This window comes from Dreissena polymorpha, chromosome 11, assembly GCF_020536995.1.
Source record: "Dreissena polymorpha isolate Duluth1 chromosome 11, UMN_Dpol_1.0, whole genome shotgun sequence".
Lineage (NCBI taxonomy): Eukaryota > Metazoa > Mollusca > Bivalvia > Myida > Dreissenidae > Dreissena > Dreissena polymorpha.
This window is the reverse complement of record NC_068365.1, coordinates 9,397,367-9,415,497: the sequence shown is the minus strand read 5'-3', so window position 1 is coordinate 9,415,497 and position 18,131 is coordinate 9,397,367. Positions and strand designations below refer to the sequence as shown.

At 36.3% G+C, this 18,131-nt stretch overlaps 1 protein-coding gene across 1 annotated transcript in view; it reads left to right on the top strand.

The window, feature by feature from the left end:
• Positions 1-349, top strand: part of LOC127851260 (uncharacterized) — a 26,443-nt gene extending 26,094 nt beyond the window's left edge. Inside the window, exon 2 of the mRNA XM_052384906.1 lies at positions 200-349. Coding sequence (XP_052240866.1) covers positions 200-349 — 150 coding nt within the window. The remainder of the gene's footprint in view (positions 1-199) is intronic.
• The last annotated feature ends 17,782 nt before the right edge of the window (positions 350-18,131 follow it).

The window sequence follows — 18,131 nt, the reverse complement described above, 5'->3', positions numbered from 1 at the left end:
TCATGGGATTATGCAATTTATTTTTGATCTAATATCGGTCATCATTTTAAAATGCTCTTTTCTTGATGGCGTGTGCTAATTAAAATAAAAAAGTAATTAAGGTACTTTTCAATATTTTTACACTCAATAAGGTATTTCATTTTCTTTAAGTGTTTCAGTAATTTGTGTAACATATTTTTTTATATAATTGAAATTTCAGGTGCTACCCCACTTGTTGTCTCATCTCCAAGTTGATAAGCTGGGTACCAGCCTGGATTGGGGCACACTCTGTGTATATACCTGCTCCAACAGCTGTGATGTGGGGAACCAGTATGTGAAGGAATACATCTTCAAGCAGGACGTTGTGTGAACAGGAGGGTAGGGTTGCATGCTGTAAACAGAAGAGCCCTTTTGCGTACTGTAATAATGTATCGTTGTGTTTATTGTTTAATTCAGAACGTTGTGTGAATGGAAGGGTAGGGTTGCTTGTTTATAAAAATAGGGCCCATTTTCATGCTGTAATAGTGTTACTTTCTGTAATCTTGTGGTATTGTTTGATGCATTACATTTTGTATGGTTTTGGAATGTGTATGTTTTCAATTGACGAAATATGTAATGTAATTTTTTTATATCTTCAATAGCCAAAAGAAACTAGTTATATTTTTCGTATTTATAACATATGAAAAGGGACAAAAACAGGTTGGGTTGCACTGCATGTAAAACCCAAACAAAAGCTATAGAAGTGATTCTTCTACTGTTAGATGGAACAAGACGAACATTTGTACAATTATCATAGTATCTTTTTGATACTGTGGAATGTTGTTTTGGGTGAAAATGAAATAGTTGTTGTTAAATTATGAATACTGGTGAATGGGAATAGTGAAATATTTTATGCTCGTACTTGTATGTGTGCATTTTTTCCAAACATGTCACTCCATTATTAGTGCAGGTGTGAGAATGTAAATTTTTTTTTTAAAGAGGAAAAGTTTTACCTAGGGGCCAGGTGGCTTGAAGGCCCCCGATCTGGTTCAGGGCGATGCCCTGACCAGAGGGCCGGAGGCACCCGGAAGCTCCAGGAAAATAGCATTTTAGATGGCCAAGGAATGCACTATCCTGACTTTATATTTTTTTTAAAGTTCAGAAATGAATATTTACATTTACTTGAGTCACTTTCACAACAGTGTATTTTCATGAGCAGTTAGAGAGTTCAATCATAATGAATACCAAAAATAGTTAACATAAATTGCTGGTAAACAATGAAAAAAAAACTTTGTGTAAATTAAACTTTTAATTTCATACTTTTCTTCATAATTAATTGTGGCAACAAAAATTTAGCTAATTTGGATCCTACTTTTAATATTATTTGCTGATTATAAATGGACTAGATTTAGTATAATTAATCTCGGATAACTTTAATTAAATATGATAATTATGTATTTAAAAAAAATGCAAGTACTTGTCTTAAAGGTAATGACGATCTTATTGCAGAGAACATTAAAATTGAAATAATTGAATAGAATAAACAAATAATACTAAAAAAGTTTTTATCTAAGACTTCTACTACTTAAAATTTGTTTAAACACGTATGTATTCACAATGGAAACATTACATTAAATACTTTATCACTTTGACGAGAAATGAGTGCATTTGGAAAACACAAACATCTTTAGAAAACATAGCATCATTGCAAAAGGAATAAATTGACTAAGCACATGTTATCATTGAGGACAACAATCCAAACAAGGTACATGTTTTGACCTTATTCTGCCATTTATGTTTTCATCTTTGCATTTTGAAACAAAGTTTACATAATATGCAAGAACTGAAGTTTAATTATCAACAGATCTGCCTTAATAACAATGTGACATCTGGTAGGCCTTTCCTTGGTAAGATGCAAATACTTTGGCATTAACTGTGTAAACCTTTGTGTTTGCTACGATGTCTCGGCATGTCATAGTCTCTGGACAAATTGTTCCTCAAAATATTTAAAAGCTTTCAACGACTTGTAAGCTCGGACACTTCATTTGCCAGATGACTTTTCCCAGCTTTCTATCAAGTAATGTTAAAGTTTTTCAATGTCAAAATCTGGTACACCTGTTAAATTATCTTTCCACTCTAGCAATGAAAACAATTCTTTATCGAAAACTTTATCTTCCATTGTGTTATGTCACATATTCACGTTCGAGTACACAGCAATATAATCAGGAAATGAAGAGCCCCCAGTTTTGCAAATCTCGTCGGGTCTAGCGCAATTTTTAAGAAGTATAAAAAGTGACCATACTTATTTGACTTCTACCAATCAATGCTTGAAATAGCTAGATGCTCACAGATTCTAAAAATGGATCTATTTATTGCGATATTCTTATGTGGCAATGTATAGGACATGTATGCAAGTAATATTTCAATTTCTTTCTTTTGTCGTTCAAGCTCTCAAGTTTTGCTTTAAGCTGTCTTTTCTTGGCACGTTGCGCTTCCAAGTCCAGATGAATTGCGTAGTTTTCTCTCTGTTGGGTAACTAGTTTTCGATTTTAGTGCAGATTTCAATGTTTAAATTGCGCAGTACGGTGTTATGTTTAGACTTGCAATTTTGCTCTACATATGATCTCCCATTGTATTGAAACTCGATTGGTCCATGGAAAATTGATGATGCAGCAAACACCAATTTGCACAAGGTTTGATAATTGCCATTTTTTAGCTCATCTATAAAAAAATGTGCAGCTTCTGTAGTCTTTGATTTCTCTCATAATTATTTCTTGCTCCGCTTCGTTTAACAGGAGTGCAAAATAATGTGCAAGATCCTGAAGTCTTGTAACACCTTCTGAGTGGTGCAGAATTAACGGATAAATGCAAGACAATGCTCGTAGGAGTCGGCTATTTATGGGCCGTTTTGTCTGCATTGTTACAGCACAGCTTATGTAAGCTGAAGTTGCGGACTTGAGAAATTTGTGAATCACTTGCACATACTAGTTTCTTGACTTTATGTCCACAATACATGTCTTCAAGTTTCATCAATTCTCCATTGTTGTTACCCCTCCAACTACAACTCCTGCAATTGCTTAGCAGTTTTTTCAAATAATACTCAGAATTTTAAACAAGCCAGAAATTTCTTAATGTATCCAGCTGCATATCATGCAGTCGATGCACCAAAACTCCACTTGACTGAAATGTCATCACATAGCACTTTAGTATACAACTTGGTTTTCTTTTCAGTGTGAAACACATTGATAATATCTTTTTCTGTCTTGTTTTTCCAAAGTCTGTCATATTTCATTTGCGAAGCTGGAAGTGCAATTCTTGGCAGCCTGTTAAGGCCTTGAGTTGTAACACCTTTTCTTTGGTTAATTTTACACACACACTATACCTTTTATCTCGGTCAGGAAAATCTAGTAACGGAATACTCGTCAACCGTTCTTTTAATGTTTCAAATGCAATGTGACATTCAGCTGTCCAGATAAATCGTGCATACTTTTTAGTTAGAGCAATTAGCGGTGAAGCAATTTTGGAGAAATTCCGAATAATACGCCTATAAAATCCACACATGCCTATGAAATATCAAATTTCCTTAACCAACTGGGGAGCAGGAATTTGTTTAATAGCACTAACCTTTCCAGGATCTGGTCTGTAACCTTGTTTGTGAAGAATAATTCCTAAATATTTGGTTATCTCCTCTAAAAAATTGCAAAGCACTTGTTAAGCAAAAAATGCAGTGCCAATAACTCCCGAAAATTTATCGGACAAAGAACCTTTATTTATAAGCAGGAAACCTACATTTTTGGGCATTGGCCAATCGCCATACAGATCAATGAAATAATATACATGAAATATTGGCAACAAAAAATGTGATCATAACTGAATTCGTCACTTTCAAAACGTCATTGCAAATCATTTGGAGTTGAACCGGTTTGAAGTTATGTTGAACCATACATTCATCCCATACTCAATCAAAGTACAATAATATCTAAATAAAACTGGATCAAAGTTGATACCAAATTAAATCTGAAAAATTGCCATTAACAATTATAAAAGGGAAATATCAAATAAGGCTTACAAAATGGACTAACATGACTTGTATTCAGGCCATACTCAATTGCGGTTAGCAGAGATTTCCTTCCTTCTGTCGCACTTAAGTATCCATTTGCCCTTCCATAGGAGCACATGTTTATCTGCAATGAACAAACAATAAATTATGTTGTTTACGGGTATAAAACATGTTGATTTTCAAAAAAAGGCATTATTATTCCAAAGTAAATAACTCGTTCAATATATAGAATTGTACCATATATGTATGCAATACGAGTAAAGTGATATGAATTCCAGTGATTCCGGATGAAAATCATCCAATAATAACAATACAAAACATCGAGAAAGACCCGTCCCTAGATCTGCCATACTTTTCCACTCATTTGCATAGTGTGGAGTATTTAGACAGTTTGCCAAAATGCCACACTTGGGTATGGCAAACAGAAAAAAATGAGCAGGACCTGGCTTATGCATGTTTTCCACTAAATGCCAATCATTTCCACTTATTTGCCACACATAGTGGACATAAGTGGAGTATTTAGACACTTTTCCATTAAATGCCACACATTTAGTGGCAAAAATGATTGCCAGTTAATGCCACTCATTTTCACTTATTTTCCACACATAGTGGAAATAAGTGGAGTATTTAGACACTTTTCCACTAAAAGCCACACATTTAGTGGCAAAATAAATTGCCACTAAATGCCACTCTTTTCCACTTATTTTCCACACAGTGGAAATAAGCGGAAAACTGGAACTCATTGACAGAAATTGCCATACCTTATATAGTCTGAAAAGGGCTGCAGGACCTACAACCTGGTATGAACTGCTCTCTGTTGCAAATCCTTTCATGTATTTTCACTTTTGGTAGGTTAATTCAAGAAATATCAGAAAAATACAAATCCTCCAAATATGGTCATCAGATATACAAAATATGGTTATAATCTGTTGATTGTAATTTCACAACAATACAAATTGAAGGATTAAAATTACTTATTGACAGTATAAGTTATATCGAATGTTTCAGACTGTTATTTTTTGAAAATTTAAAGTTAATATGAAACCATTTTTAATTGAAAATCAAATGTTGTTTTTTTTATTGTTCATTTGTCCATCACTGCAAGGTGTTCCTAGATGGCTTCAGCAGGTGGCGTAGAACAGACCAGATGTCCCGTTGTCGTACTTCTGGCCATCTTTGTACTATGCACTCTGTTTAAGCAATAAAAATTCTTATTTAAGCATTAAAAATTCTGTGTAAGTTTTTTGGCATCATAAAACAGCAACATAGTCTTAACTGAACAATAATATGCATCAGTACCACCTGATATTTGAGTTTTTGTTCAAACCTTTAAAAGTACATAGTGCAAGCAAAGTTAATTTAAGACACTTGTTTCAGCATATTGACAAGAGTTCATTTTATTTCAGACAAATTGAATGTGCCTCTGATTTGAACCTTGAGTTGATGTGCTTTGTAAATTTGAGTAAAGAAGTTGGTAAATGACTTTAGTAAAATACCAGATTTACAGTTTTAGTTTAACATGTTACATATAGCCAGAAATTCAATACCTTCCAGTAACATGTTACATATAGCCACAAATTCAATACCTTCCAGGAACTGCAGTTTGTTTCTGTGTTCCAGTCCTGGCCTGTTGTCGGTGCCTAATTTTGGCTGGCCAAATAATGAGCTGCCTTCTGTTTCTTCTTTTGTGAAGAGCATGCGAAACAGGCGCGAGGTACCCTTCTTGGCTGTTTTGCACGCCTTCAACTCAGATGCAACCTGCTCCTGAAACATATATATAGGCACTAATACAAGCATCATGTTACATTGTATCTAAGTAGTTATGCTTCATCCTTATTTTAATTTCAGTCCATAAAAAGATAAGTTAAATTGTAATTTTCCTTTTACTAGGTACCAATAGGTGATTTTTTTTAAACAAAAAATATCACAAAGTTTACTTTTTAAAATAGTGATCTGCAGAATACAAAAAAGTATTTTCACTCATTGACATGCCTCAACTTTCAGATTTATCTTCATTATCTCATTTCTATAATCTTTACAGAGATATCAAATAAACAATTTTGATTCAAATAATATACCATTGTGCCATTTCTATCATCAGAAGAAGGAAAGTTCTGGCCTGATGTTTGTAGGACAGGAGTGATGGTTGTGTTGACTGAAGTAGGGTTTTGCTGTGACTGCTGGACATTTGCTTTCAGAGATTCAATTTCAGTCTTTATTATCTGCAATCATGGACACAACTGTCAAATTCATATTCATTAATATATTTCTTATTTTGCTCTACTTGCAATACAGAATTTATGTTCTTGATTGTGAAAAAACAGATATATGGATTAAAATGTCACATAATTCTATCCTCTCTGTAATTAGTAATTCAAACAAAAAAGGCAACTTCCAGAAACTGACCTGCATCATGCTCCACATGTACAGCATTTGATATTCAGAATACTCGAGCCTGTTCCTAAGGTCTACAATATCCTGGTTGGGCGGACTGGCATAGCTGCAGCTGGATTGCTGAAAAGCTGTAGAGCCCGAGCTGTTCAGAAGGCTCAGACTAAATGTTCAGTTGACCCTTCATCATCTAGTGTTTCTCTTAAACTAATACAGAAGAAGTCATGAATATAAATTTATGCAATTATAAAATATTTATCGTGTAGTTTTAAGGTGGTCTCTATATATAACTCTAAGTTTATCTTATCAAATTAATTGTTATGTAACGTGCGCGAGCCCACTCGTTCTGTCGTATTGGTGGATTTTTAGGAGTTCGAGCTAATGAGTTCCAGCCAATGAGTTTGAGCTAATGAGTTCCAGCCAATTAGTTCGACCAAATGAGTTTCAGTCAATGAGTTCGAGCTAATGAGTTCAAGATTATGAGTTCCAACTTATAAGTTCCAGCTGATGAGTTTGAGCGTTCAAGTTAGAACTCAATGAATCAGACATACAAACAATAACTTCTATATAACTAATTTTTCTTAAGCCTTCTCGGACTATCTGATTTAAACAAGTAACTATAACAAGAAATCTATAAGTTGAAAGATATTTTCCTCAGGTCTACTTTGACCATTTGATTAGATATTCACGATCATACTTGCAAACATACTTTCAAACATCGACTAGCTGCAATCACTCATATACGATAAACCATGTGTGCCAACGTACACAAACTAATTACTACAGAAGGCTTCAACTCTACATATGAGAGCCTTACAGTGTTGCCATCAACAAACTTCACTGGCCGTTCTCCGAACTACAACCCGGAATCAATAATGTCTACTTTTCACCAACCCCAGATAGCTATGCTTTCATGGAGTGTGGTTATTGTTATTAACCCTTTGCATGCTGGGAAATTTGTCGTCTGCTAAAATGTCGTCTGCAGAATTTCTTAAATTAGCATTTTCTTCAATTTTTTTCAAAGAATACTATCAGAATAGCAAACAGTTTGGATCCTGATGAGACGCCACGTTCTGTGGCGTCTCATCTGGATCCAAACTGTTTGCAAAGGCCTTTAAAATTCAGCTCCAGCGCTTTAAGGGTTAATGACTCTCAAAGTTCCAGCCAATTGAACGCCAGTAAGTTAAAGCTTAACCCAGGAGTTTCCTCAACTCCGTTATCACTATGGTTCCCTAAGGAGAGTTCCAACTCCTAGCTCCACAACTTACATATACGATCTGTATCTGCTTTATATTTATTGCAGCTAGTCGACTGTCACTCACACGCTGATTTATTCTGGCCACAAATTGAAATCAAACTAAACTAAAAACTGAGCGGTCTCCGGTATTTATACCCTATTCGTTGTGCGATCGACTGAAACATATTCTGATTGGTTGCCCGCTATCCTAACAATTTGATAAGCGTCTAGAGCTATGAATGTTTAATGAGCGTCTACTGATCACAACAAAAATACAGTGATATCATGCATTATATTGAATGCTCTACTCTAAAACAAATTACTAATATCAATTTATGTGTTTTGAAGATGAACTAAATTCAGATGAGCCCAATTATATATCAATTATACTTACATTATTTACAGTCGAGTTTCGAGCAACTTTGTAGAAATGGAATAATTAAAACAAAGGGACACAACTTCTGCAAGTGAGGGTTACGGTCTACCAAATTTCTTCACATTACCCACGCCTCCGAACTCAGTCGTCCCGACTGCTCTATATCAATGACTTTGATTGCAAATAAATAAACAACAACAATTTCATTTGAACAAATACGCTTTCTTCCAGCGCAAACAAGAAATAAAGACATGCTGATTAAAAATCAACATCAAAACATCAACTATCGGTAATGATCAATTTAATGAACTTTAAGAAAATGTATCGTCAAATGAACAGAAGGTTCAAAAACCGGTCATAACATCTTTAGAACTTAACATATAGAAAACTGTGTTGAATTTCCTCATCTAAACAATGATCATTCAGGTCACACAGACAATCACTCCGGGTCACACTTTTCTTGGATCTCAAAGAGGATTTCTTGGATCTTCAGCTTGGCAAGCCTGCAATACCTTGCGTGCTTCAAGTTCTGCAATTCACAAGCAACATGCCTGCCAAAGATAACACACTCATCATCAGTCGATAACAAATGCCCTGGTACCTTGGCAGGTTCATCTACCTTTGCAGCTTCTTTGGGTGCATCAGAGAGACCCTTTGATTCAACACAGGACTCTACCAGCTTTATTTTCTTTACAGGTGCCCTGATGGGGTCTGGTTGGGTCCGCTTCCTGTAAATTCTTCCAGCAGCTATATCTCCGAAGTCATTCTCATGGTTTTCAGAGCGTGTTGCCCCACTACAAAAGGGTTCAGCTACCCTATCAGTAGCTGTAACATCATGGGGATCGTCCACATCACTGTCTTCATCCTCAGTGTCAGTCCCCGCTATTGCGGCAGTAACATCTACCCCAGGGTCACTGTCTCAGTCCGAGGCAGGGGATCCGTCTACCTCAACATGTTCTTCCTGCTGTGTCTTCGGAGTACTACCTATCTTTTCGTGCATCCGTTTCTTATGCTGTTGTAGGTACGCGTTCTTTTTGAAGGTCTGTCCGCATTCTTGACATGAGAATCTTGATTCGGTACAATCTGCAACGTGCTTCGCGAAATGCTCTAGTTGAGGAATCGATGTCTTGCACAGATGGCATATTAAACTTGTAGGTACCCTCCGTTCCGTAACTTTAGTCTTAGCCATCCTGAAAATATATGATACAAAATCTTTTAAGTACGACGGCTTTTTAATTTTTCTACCAAAGCGATTGGTATTGTTTGTTTCTGGTATGGTTTGAGTGTCTTCCTCTGACTCTGAAATACAACGATCATCATTAGGTAAAATATCCCTAGTCTGCAAAAGCCTTTCATTTATCGGTTCTTCTCCTGTAAGCGTCTGCTTTTTTAACCTACGCATATGTTCTACATGCACAATTTTGCAGAGTTTGATCTACCACAGTCTACACTATACAATACATCTGACATTCTACTCTTAATTGTATAAGGACCTTGCCAGAAAGACGTAAATTTTTCTGTGCATCCAGCTTTCTCAGTGGGGAAGTAAACCAGTACCCGATCTCCAACTTCAAACTTATTAGTCCTTGGACGGCATAATCTTCTCCAGCTTCAATTTAAGACTAGTCATAAACTCCTCCAGTCCCGCAGAACTCAGATGAACACCGTCACACAACCAGTGGACGTCCCTATCACACACATACACCATTGACGACACATGAAAGTAGCGTATTACATATTTCGCGATAGCACTTCCAATCCTAGCAAACTGGTCTGTCGTGAGTGCGGGGTCCCGGAACACCCACCGCCTACAAATGTCAGCCACCACAACGGTGGCGACACCTCTTGCTCTCACAAACTGACACAATTTGAGAATACCCAAACCGATGTCTCGGGGCTGGCAACTGGCGGTTATATCATTCCCCCTCAGGCAAAGTATGACAACATCTGGGCCCCACTGTAACATATCCTCCAAAAGGTCCATATTTGGTCTTGATACCATCATGCAGCCCTGGCCTAAAAACTGATAGCGCCCAGGCACCTAATAAGCAAAAGAAAACAACATTAATATAAACGAAAATGTAAGGCTACTAAGAAAATAAAGAATAGGAGGGGATAGCAATATAAGAATTTAAAAATATCAAGCTAATAACCACAGTAATGTAACTTGTCTGTTAAGTGACACGGGTCGGTAAACTCCAAGGACAATTAGACCAATACCACTCACTATGATACTAAACCGGAATCAACTCAACATCTATACATACATTGGAAATCCCTCCACAGTCGGACATCTGTGCGACATAGCTATCTCCGTAAAAAGCTATCTTTGTAGTTGAAGTCGTCATATCGGCTAATAGAATTGAATTGAAAAATGACTCCCGCTTAACTTATTTATACCCTGAACAGTGCATACTAAGTGACAAATAAAAACCAAAATAGAGATAATTAAAATTTACATCCCCTGCACCTGAAACGCCGACTAATAAAGCGCGATAAACAGCCTTTAAGCACTTAGCGCATTAACAGAGGTGAACATTCCACACCTAACTCAACCGTGAACCGCCGTCTTTAATCGCGAAACTATTACCCGTAATTGCACACCGCCAGAGACATCAATCAGCTTACTTTAATTAAAAATAATACATTAGATACATTGTGCCCAAGTCAATCTAACAAATGACTTCAGAACTATTTTTAAATGATTTCCCACCGTGATACAAACATGACTTTAATCTAAAATTGACAGGACTCTAGAGCTGCAACGATTCACCAAAAGCTCGATTCGATTTGATTTCGATTTCAGACACTCCGCTACCAATTTTTTCGATTCGGTTCATCTTCAAACCTAGTTTTATCATATATTCACTCTTATGCCTCAAAATTAACATTTCTGATCAAATGTGATTTCAATAAAACACATATAAAAGAAAAGCAAATTAGGAATTTGAATATAAAAACTTCTGACTAGAAGATTGTGTTGATTACACAATAATATAAAAAATAAATAAATAATCATACGAACGTATCTGGAATCAGTTGAATGGTAGTACTATCACATAATACACATAAAACCGCAATAAGCATGTCTACCATTGTGACATGACAGCATCACCTGTTACCTGTAGGACAAATCACATTCTCTAATAAACTTAACAAAATTCCAACAAAAATAGAACTACTTTTCTGGCTCGCGACTTCAGTAGTTGCACTTGTGCGACCTCTTAGTCTTGCTAAATCAACGTTATGTTTGCGTTTGACATGTTGCATTAGATTAGTGGTTGAGCCGGACTTTGCGTACGCCACATCCGCGAAGCAGTTTACACTTTGCTTTATTGGTAGGGCTACCATCCCGAAACCCAAAATACTGCCACACTTTTGATTTTAGCTTCTTAGGCGCATCTGATAATTTCAATTTGTCGGCAACAACTTGTTCAGCCATTTTGACGCTTTTTCCGAAAGTAGACCTTAACACGCTTATTGATTGGATGACTAAAGTAATAAGCAACCAATCGCGCGGGTTGTAATTACAGGTAAACATAAAACCTTCACCTTCCCGTATCAATAGTCAGAATACAGCGTGCTTTACGTGTCTATGTATATATGTTAAAGAATCAAATAGAATTTGGTAGGTTTGGTATCGTAATCGAATCGAAGCATTTCGAATCAATTTTCAATGAATCGGATCGAATCGTTGCAGCTCTAATATAGATGCAAACACTTCTCTGCAAAGGTGCATAAATGTGAACACTGACTCTTTCCTAAAAAATTTCTTGCAAAATTTAACAATCCAATAATATACCAAATGTATACCGATACCACAATTGACCTAAAAGATACGTCAATGAACCTCTAAATATATGCCTTGCATTATGGTACACAAGAGGTTTATCAATTTAGAAGAGCTACAACTGAAATTACCATAAGACTGAAGAATGATTTGTTAGCAAGGATACTCTTTTAACAGTAACTCTGATTGCGATTGTTTAATCAAGTGTTATTGACTTACTAACAAACAGTGTTTTCTCAAACCCTTATCACTCTAAGTCTGTTGCCTATGATAGTTCACTGCTCTTTGATCAGATAACTTTTTCTGCATTTTGGATGCATTTACGTTTACAATTAATTCACATAAATAGAGTACCCTGGCTGTTGCCACATGATCGACTACTGGGTCAGTGTCTCCCCGTTCCAACTCCATGGCAGAGGCAGGGTTGTTTGCCAGCTGGTCCGAGTTCTGCAAAATGATAATGATATACTCATATTAACTTCCTTTATGTTTTTGTTTTCCCATTTTCTCTACTGTGAATGACAGTTGCCATCTCATTCCTACTGTGCTTATTAACTCATGTTATCCTAGTATTTTAATGTTGAAGATGGAATATCATGTGAATGGATCTCAAATGAGAAAGGACTTATAGAAAAGCAAGAATTGAAATTACCATAACACAGATGAAAGATTTGTTATCAAGGACACGTTTTTAACAGTAACTCTTATTGCCGTTGCTTCACGATTGTATAAGCAATTGTGTCTTACTGACTAGACAGTGTTTTCTCAAACCCTTTTCAATCTAAGTCTGTTGCCTAAGATAGATCACTGCTCTTTGATCGGATAACTTTTTCTGCATTTTTGGATATATTTATGTTTACAATTAATTCACATAAATAGAGTACCCTGGCTGTTGCCACATGATCGACTACTGGGTCAGTGTCTCCCCCTTCCAAATCCATGGCAGAGGCAGGGTTGTTTGCCAGCTGGTCCGAGTTCTGCAAAATGATCATGATGAACTCATATTTACTTCTTTAATGTACTTGTATTCCCATTTTCTCTACCGTAAATGACAGCTGCAATCTCATTCCTACTGTGCTTATTAACTCATGTTATCCTAGTATTTTATGTTGAAGATGGTAATCATGTGAATGGATCTCAAATGAGAAAGGACTTATAGAAAAGCAAGAATTGAAATTACCATAACACAGATGAAAGAGTTGTTATCAAGGACACGTTTTAACAGTAACTCTTATTGCTGTTGCTTCACGATTGTATAATCAATTGTGTCTTACTGACTAGACAGTGTTTTCTCAAACCCCTTTCAATCTAAGTCTGTTGCCTAAGATAGTTCACTGCTCTTTGATTGGATAACTTTTTCTGCATTTTTGGATATATTTATGTTCACAATTAATTCACATAAATAGAGTACCCTGGCTGTTGCCACATGATCGACTACTGGGTCAGTGTCTCCCCCTTCCAACTCCATGGCAGAGGCAGGGTTGTTTGCCAGCTGGTCCGAGTTCTGCAAAATGATCATGATGAACTCATATTTACTTCTTTAATGTACTTGTATTCCCATTTTCTCTACCGTAAATGACAGCTGCAATCTCATTTCTACTGTGCTTAATTACTCATGTTATCCTAGTATTTTAATGTTGAAGATGGAATATCATGTGAATGGATCTCAAATGAGAAAGGACTTATAGAAAAGCAAGAATTGAAATTACCATAACACAGATGAAAGATGTGTTATCAAGGACACGTTTTTAACAGTAACTCTTAATGCTGTTGCTTCGCGATTGTATAATCAAATGTGTCTTACTGACTGGACAGTGTTTTCTCAAACCCTTTTCAATCTAAGTCTGTTGCCTAAGATAGTTCACTGCTCTTTGATCGGATAACTTTCTGCATTTTGGATACATTTACGTTTACAATTAATTCACATAAATAGAGTACCCTTGCAGTTGCCACATGATCTACTACTGGATCAGTGTCTCCCCCTTCCAACTCCATTGCAGAGGCAGGGTTGTTTGCCAGCTGGTCCGAGTTCTGCAAAATGATCATGATATACTCATATTTACTTCTAGAGCTGCAACGATTCACCAACAGCTCGATTTGATTTCGATTTCAGACACTCCGATACCGATTTTTTCGATTCGATTCATCTTCAAACCTAGTTTTATCATATATTTACTCTTATGCCTCAAAATTAACATTTCTGTTCAAATGTGATTTCAATAAAACACATAAAAAAGAAAAGCAAATTAGGAATTTTAATATAAAAACTTATGACTAGAAGATTGTGTTGATTACACAATAATATAAAAAATAAATAAATAATCATACGAACGTATCTGGAATCAGTTGAATGGTAGTACTATCACATAATACTTTTACCCAAAACCGCAATAAGCATGTCTACCATTGTGACATGACAGCATCACTTGTTACCTGTAGGACAAATCACATGCTCTAATAAACTTAACAAAAATAGAACTACTTTTCTGGCTCGCGACTTAAGTAGTTGCACTTGTGCGACCTCTTAGTCTTGCTAAATCAACGTTATGTTTGCGTTTGACATGTTGCATTAGATTAGTGGTTGAGCCGGACTTTGCGTACGCCACATCCGCAAAGCAGTTTACACTTTGCTTTATCGGTAGGGCTACCATCATGAAACCCAAAATACTGCCACACTTTTGATTTTAGCTTCTTAGGTGCATTTGATAATTTCAATTTGTCGGCAACAATTTGTTCAGCCATTTTGACGCTTTTTCCGAAAGTAGACCGTAACGCGCTTATTGATTGGATGACTAAAGTAATAAGCAACCAATCGGGCGGGTTGTTATTACAGGTAAACATAAAACCTTCACCTTCCCGTATCAATAGTCAGAATACAGCGTGCTTTACGTATCTATGTATATCGTAATCGAATCGAAGCATTTCGAATCGATTTTCGATGAATCGGATCGAATCGTTGCAGCTCTACAGGACTCATGCGCAAAGAAACACAATCCTCTTAATAAATTGTCAAAATATATCGAGAGACTCATAACCCTTTGAATGGACGAAGTTTGAAAACAATTCCGTGTCAAATTCAAGCCTCACCCGTCCATTTTCCCCGAGCTCAAGCCGCAAACTATCAGGGCAGATATTTCTTGCTCGCAGGTACTGGCCAATGTTAAAACTGTTGGCACCAGCCGCCATATCCCTCCTTACTAGCATTGAGTTTTCAAAAACATCTTCCCCATCCTCTTTTATCTTAACACAATGACTTGTTATATATTATAGTTAGTGTCACTCATGATTGTTTCTCTCCTTCACTTGCTAATGCTCATGTGCTATCAGTTCCAAGCATGAGAACTAATATTGCATGTTTGACTTCTTGTTCCTGATGTTTTTGACACATGGTCAAGGACCTTGTTCTTGTATGTTTTAATAACCATGTGTAGTTTATTTGTTGTTTATTTTCAACTTTCGATCACAATAGTAGGTTTTTCTCCTTATCCGTCCATGTTCTGTTGGCGATATTTTATACGCATGTCCACTATGTGATTTCTACACTCAAGCTTCTGTGTCTACACAAACAATTGTTTTAATTACTGTCTCCCTAGGCAATATTGGATGTAAACCTTCTGGCATAACCACCTTGCTCAACAATCTGCAAATTAAAACCAGAAAATCCATTAAAAAGTTGCATCACTTTGTAAAAAACAAACAAACAAGGGGCTCTTCAATATACATAGTTTCACATGAATAAAATACAATAGAAAGGTAAAATCTGTTCAAACCCGTTCAACATACATGAAAGTGTGGAGCAATTTCGAAGGATATTTGAATTAAACATGATACTGCTTATGAACCTACATCTCTTAGCTTTGTGGTTTCATTGAAAATGTTATCAGTTTTCACTGTTTGTTTATTTTGGTTTGAACCAAAACAATTGGCTGCTAATTAAGATTTCTGAGCACCAACGTAGTTAAAAGTCATATAATATATTATTTAAATAACATTGACAGATACCACAGTGGATAACATGATGATGTTTTAAGCTTAATATCTAAGCTATAGGTTGCGTTGTTTCAGAGACCATTTATTAGCTGTTATCACTCTGGTTGACTTGCTAACATAAAACTAACATAAGAAGATCCTATAACCTCAAGACTACTCCCACTTACTGATTGCAAGTTTATCCGTTTAAGTTTTGTTTGTACAGGAGTTTGTTGAAAAAACTTTTCGCATAGTAAAGTGACCTTGCTACCAGTATTGATCAGTCAACGTACTTTCACGCTCGAGTTAAATTTAAGTAAACAAGAAGTCAGGTCTTGTTCCTGCAGATTATTATAAGATAAAAGCTTCGTTTGCTCAAATCTCTAAACTTATATACTATTATACAACAACTACATACCCATTGAATTTTTGTACTTGAGCCAACCAGTTTGGTAGTCATCTTCACATTACTCCCGCAGTTTTTCCTGTCACATTCACTTGTCACCATTAGTCTTTTCAGTTTTAAGAGATTTCTGTCGAACGTAATACATTTCCTCTCCCTCACTAAGTCCACCACCTCCTCTTGTATGTCTTCCTCTGTTGGTATCTCCTCTTCTTCTGGTTGATCCGCTTCCTCCTCCTCACTGACATCAAAAATCATGTCTCCAGCCGCAATAATCTCCATGTGGTCATTGTCATCAATTAAGGTTGCAATTTTGGTCTGATCATCATTAAACTTTGTCAAAGCATTTCTACACATAAGTTTGAAAGTTGTACATGTAGGTGTAATGACGTTCATTTTAGAGACAACGTGAAAGTTCTCCATTGCAGTCAAGTGACCTTGACATTAAACCTAATAACCAGAAAGAGGTTGTTGCATGTAGAACACATTTACCTTCATCTACATATGAAGTTTCAAAGTTGTAGGTGAAGGTACTTAGCTTTTAGAGTCAATGGAAGTTTAGAGGCGACAAGAACAATAGAGGACGAGCTGGCTATGACAAAACCTCGGGCATTTTCTCGCATCAAAATGTCTAAACTCTTGCTGGAAGGAATCCAGTATATTGTCCAAAGGGATCTGGATATGAATCCCTGATCTTCCAAACACAGCAGGAATAAATGACCCGTCTGTATGTAACCCAGCCAGAAAAATCCCCGACCACCATGGGGATCGAATCCGGGACCTCCCGGTTCAAAATCAGACAGATACTCTACCGCGTCGCTATAAAAGCTAGCTCGTCTTCACCTAGAACTGCAAATTGGGTGACCCTACAAATTGTTGCAGCCTTCAGCTTGCACAGTTTGCAGTTTGATCATAGCTGTTCCATTTCTAGCTTAACATCTACAGACACTGTTATTTTTGAAGGATCAAAGGGTTGGAGAATATGCAAATTGCTCATGGTAGTTACACGACTCAAAGCAACATAGTGAACATGTGGGCGTCTCTTTTTTTTTTTTGGCAACTGAACCTGTAATGTGTCTCCTTGACATTTGTGGATTGTCTTCTCACAACTGAGATTAAGTGGAAATTGGTCACGTTGAACTGAAGTGTTCTTGTACTTTCTAATTGGGAATTTTCTTTTAACTGGTGTAATTGGTGTCCAATCTTTGAGAATATCTTTGGTAAAGATGATCACCATTTCTTCTTAGTTGAAGGCCTATTTTCGGATCATCAAAGTGAATCCAAACAATCTTTAGTTTTCCAGCAATTGTTTTGGTAAAGTGGCTGCAAAAGTTCCCTGCCCCATTAACAAGACCATCCTCTACATCAAGATCGACAGTCATTTCATTTTGATGTCCTATATTAGCTGTCCTGTAAATAGAGCTGCAACGATTCACCAACAGCTTGATTCAATTCGGTTTCGATTTCAGACAGTCCGATACCTATTGTTTCGATTCAATTCATCTTTCAACCTAGTTTCATCATATATTAACTCTTCTACCTCAAAATAAACATTTCTGTTCAAATGTGTTGCATACCTAGATATCTTGGGCATGTGTGTGTTTGTTAGATATAGTTATGTTGGTTCAACAGTGTTTTAAAAACAACTGAAAGTGGGTTAAATAAGCATTTGTAAGAAATATTTAGCAAGAAACTGCCAATTTTCTGACAAACTATGTCAATATTTCAATAAAACACATAAAAAAATTGCAAATTATGAACTCAATATGAATATCAATAAACTTCTGACTAGAAGATTGTGTTGACTACACAATAATATAATAAATAAATAAATAGTAATAAGGCTGGCGACTTGAGTAGTTGCACAGGTGCTACCTCTTGCCAAATTAACGTTATGTTTGCGTTTGACATGTTGCATTAGATTAGTGCTTGAGCCGGACTTAGGGT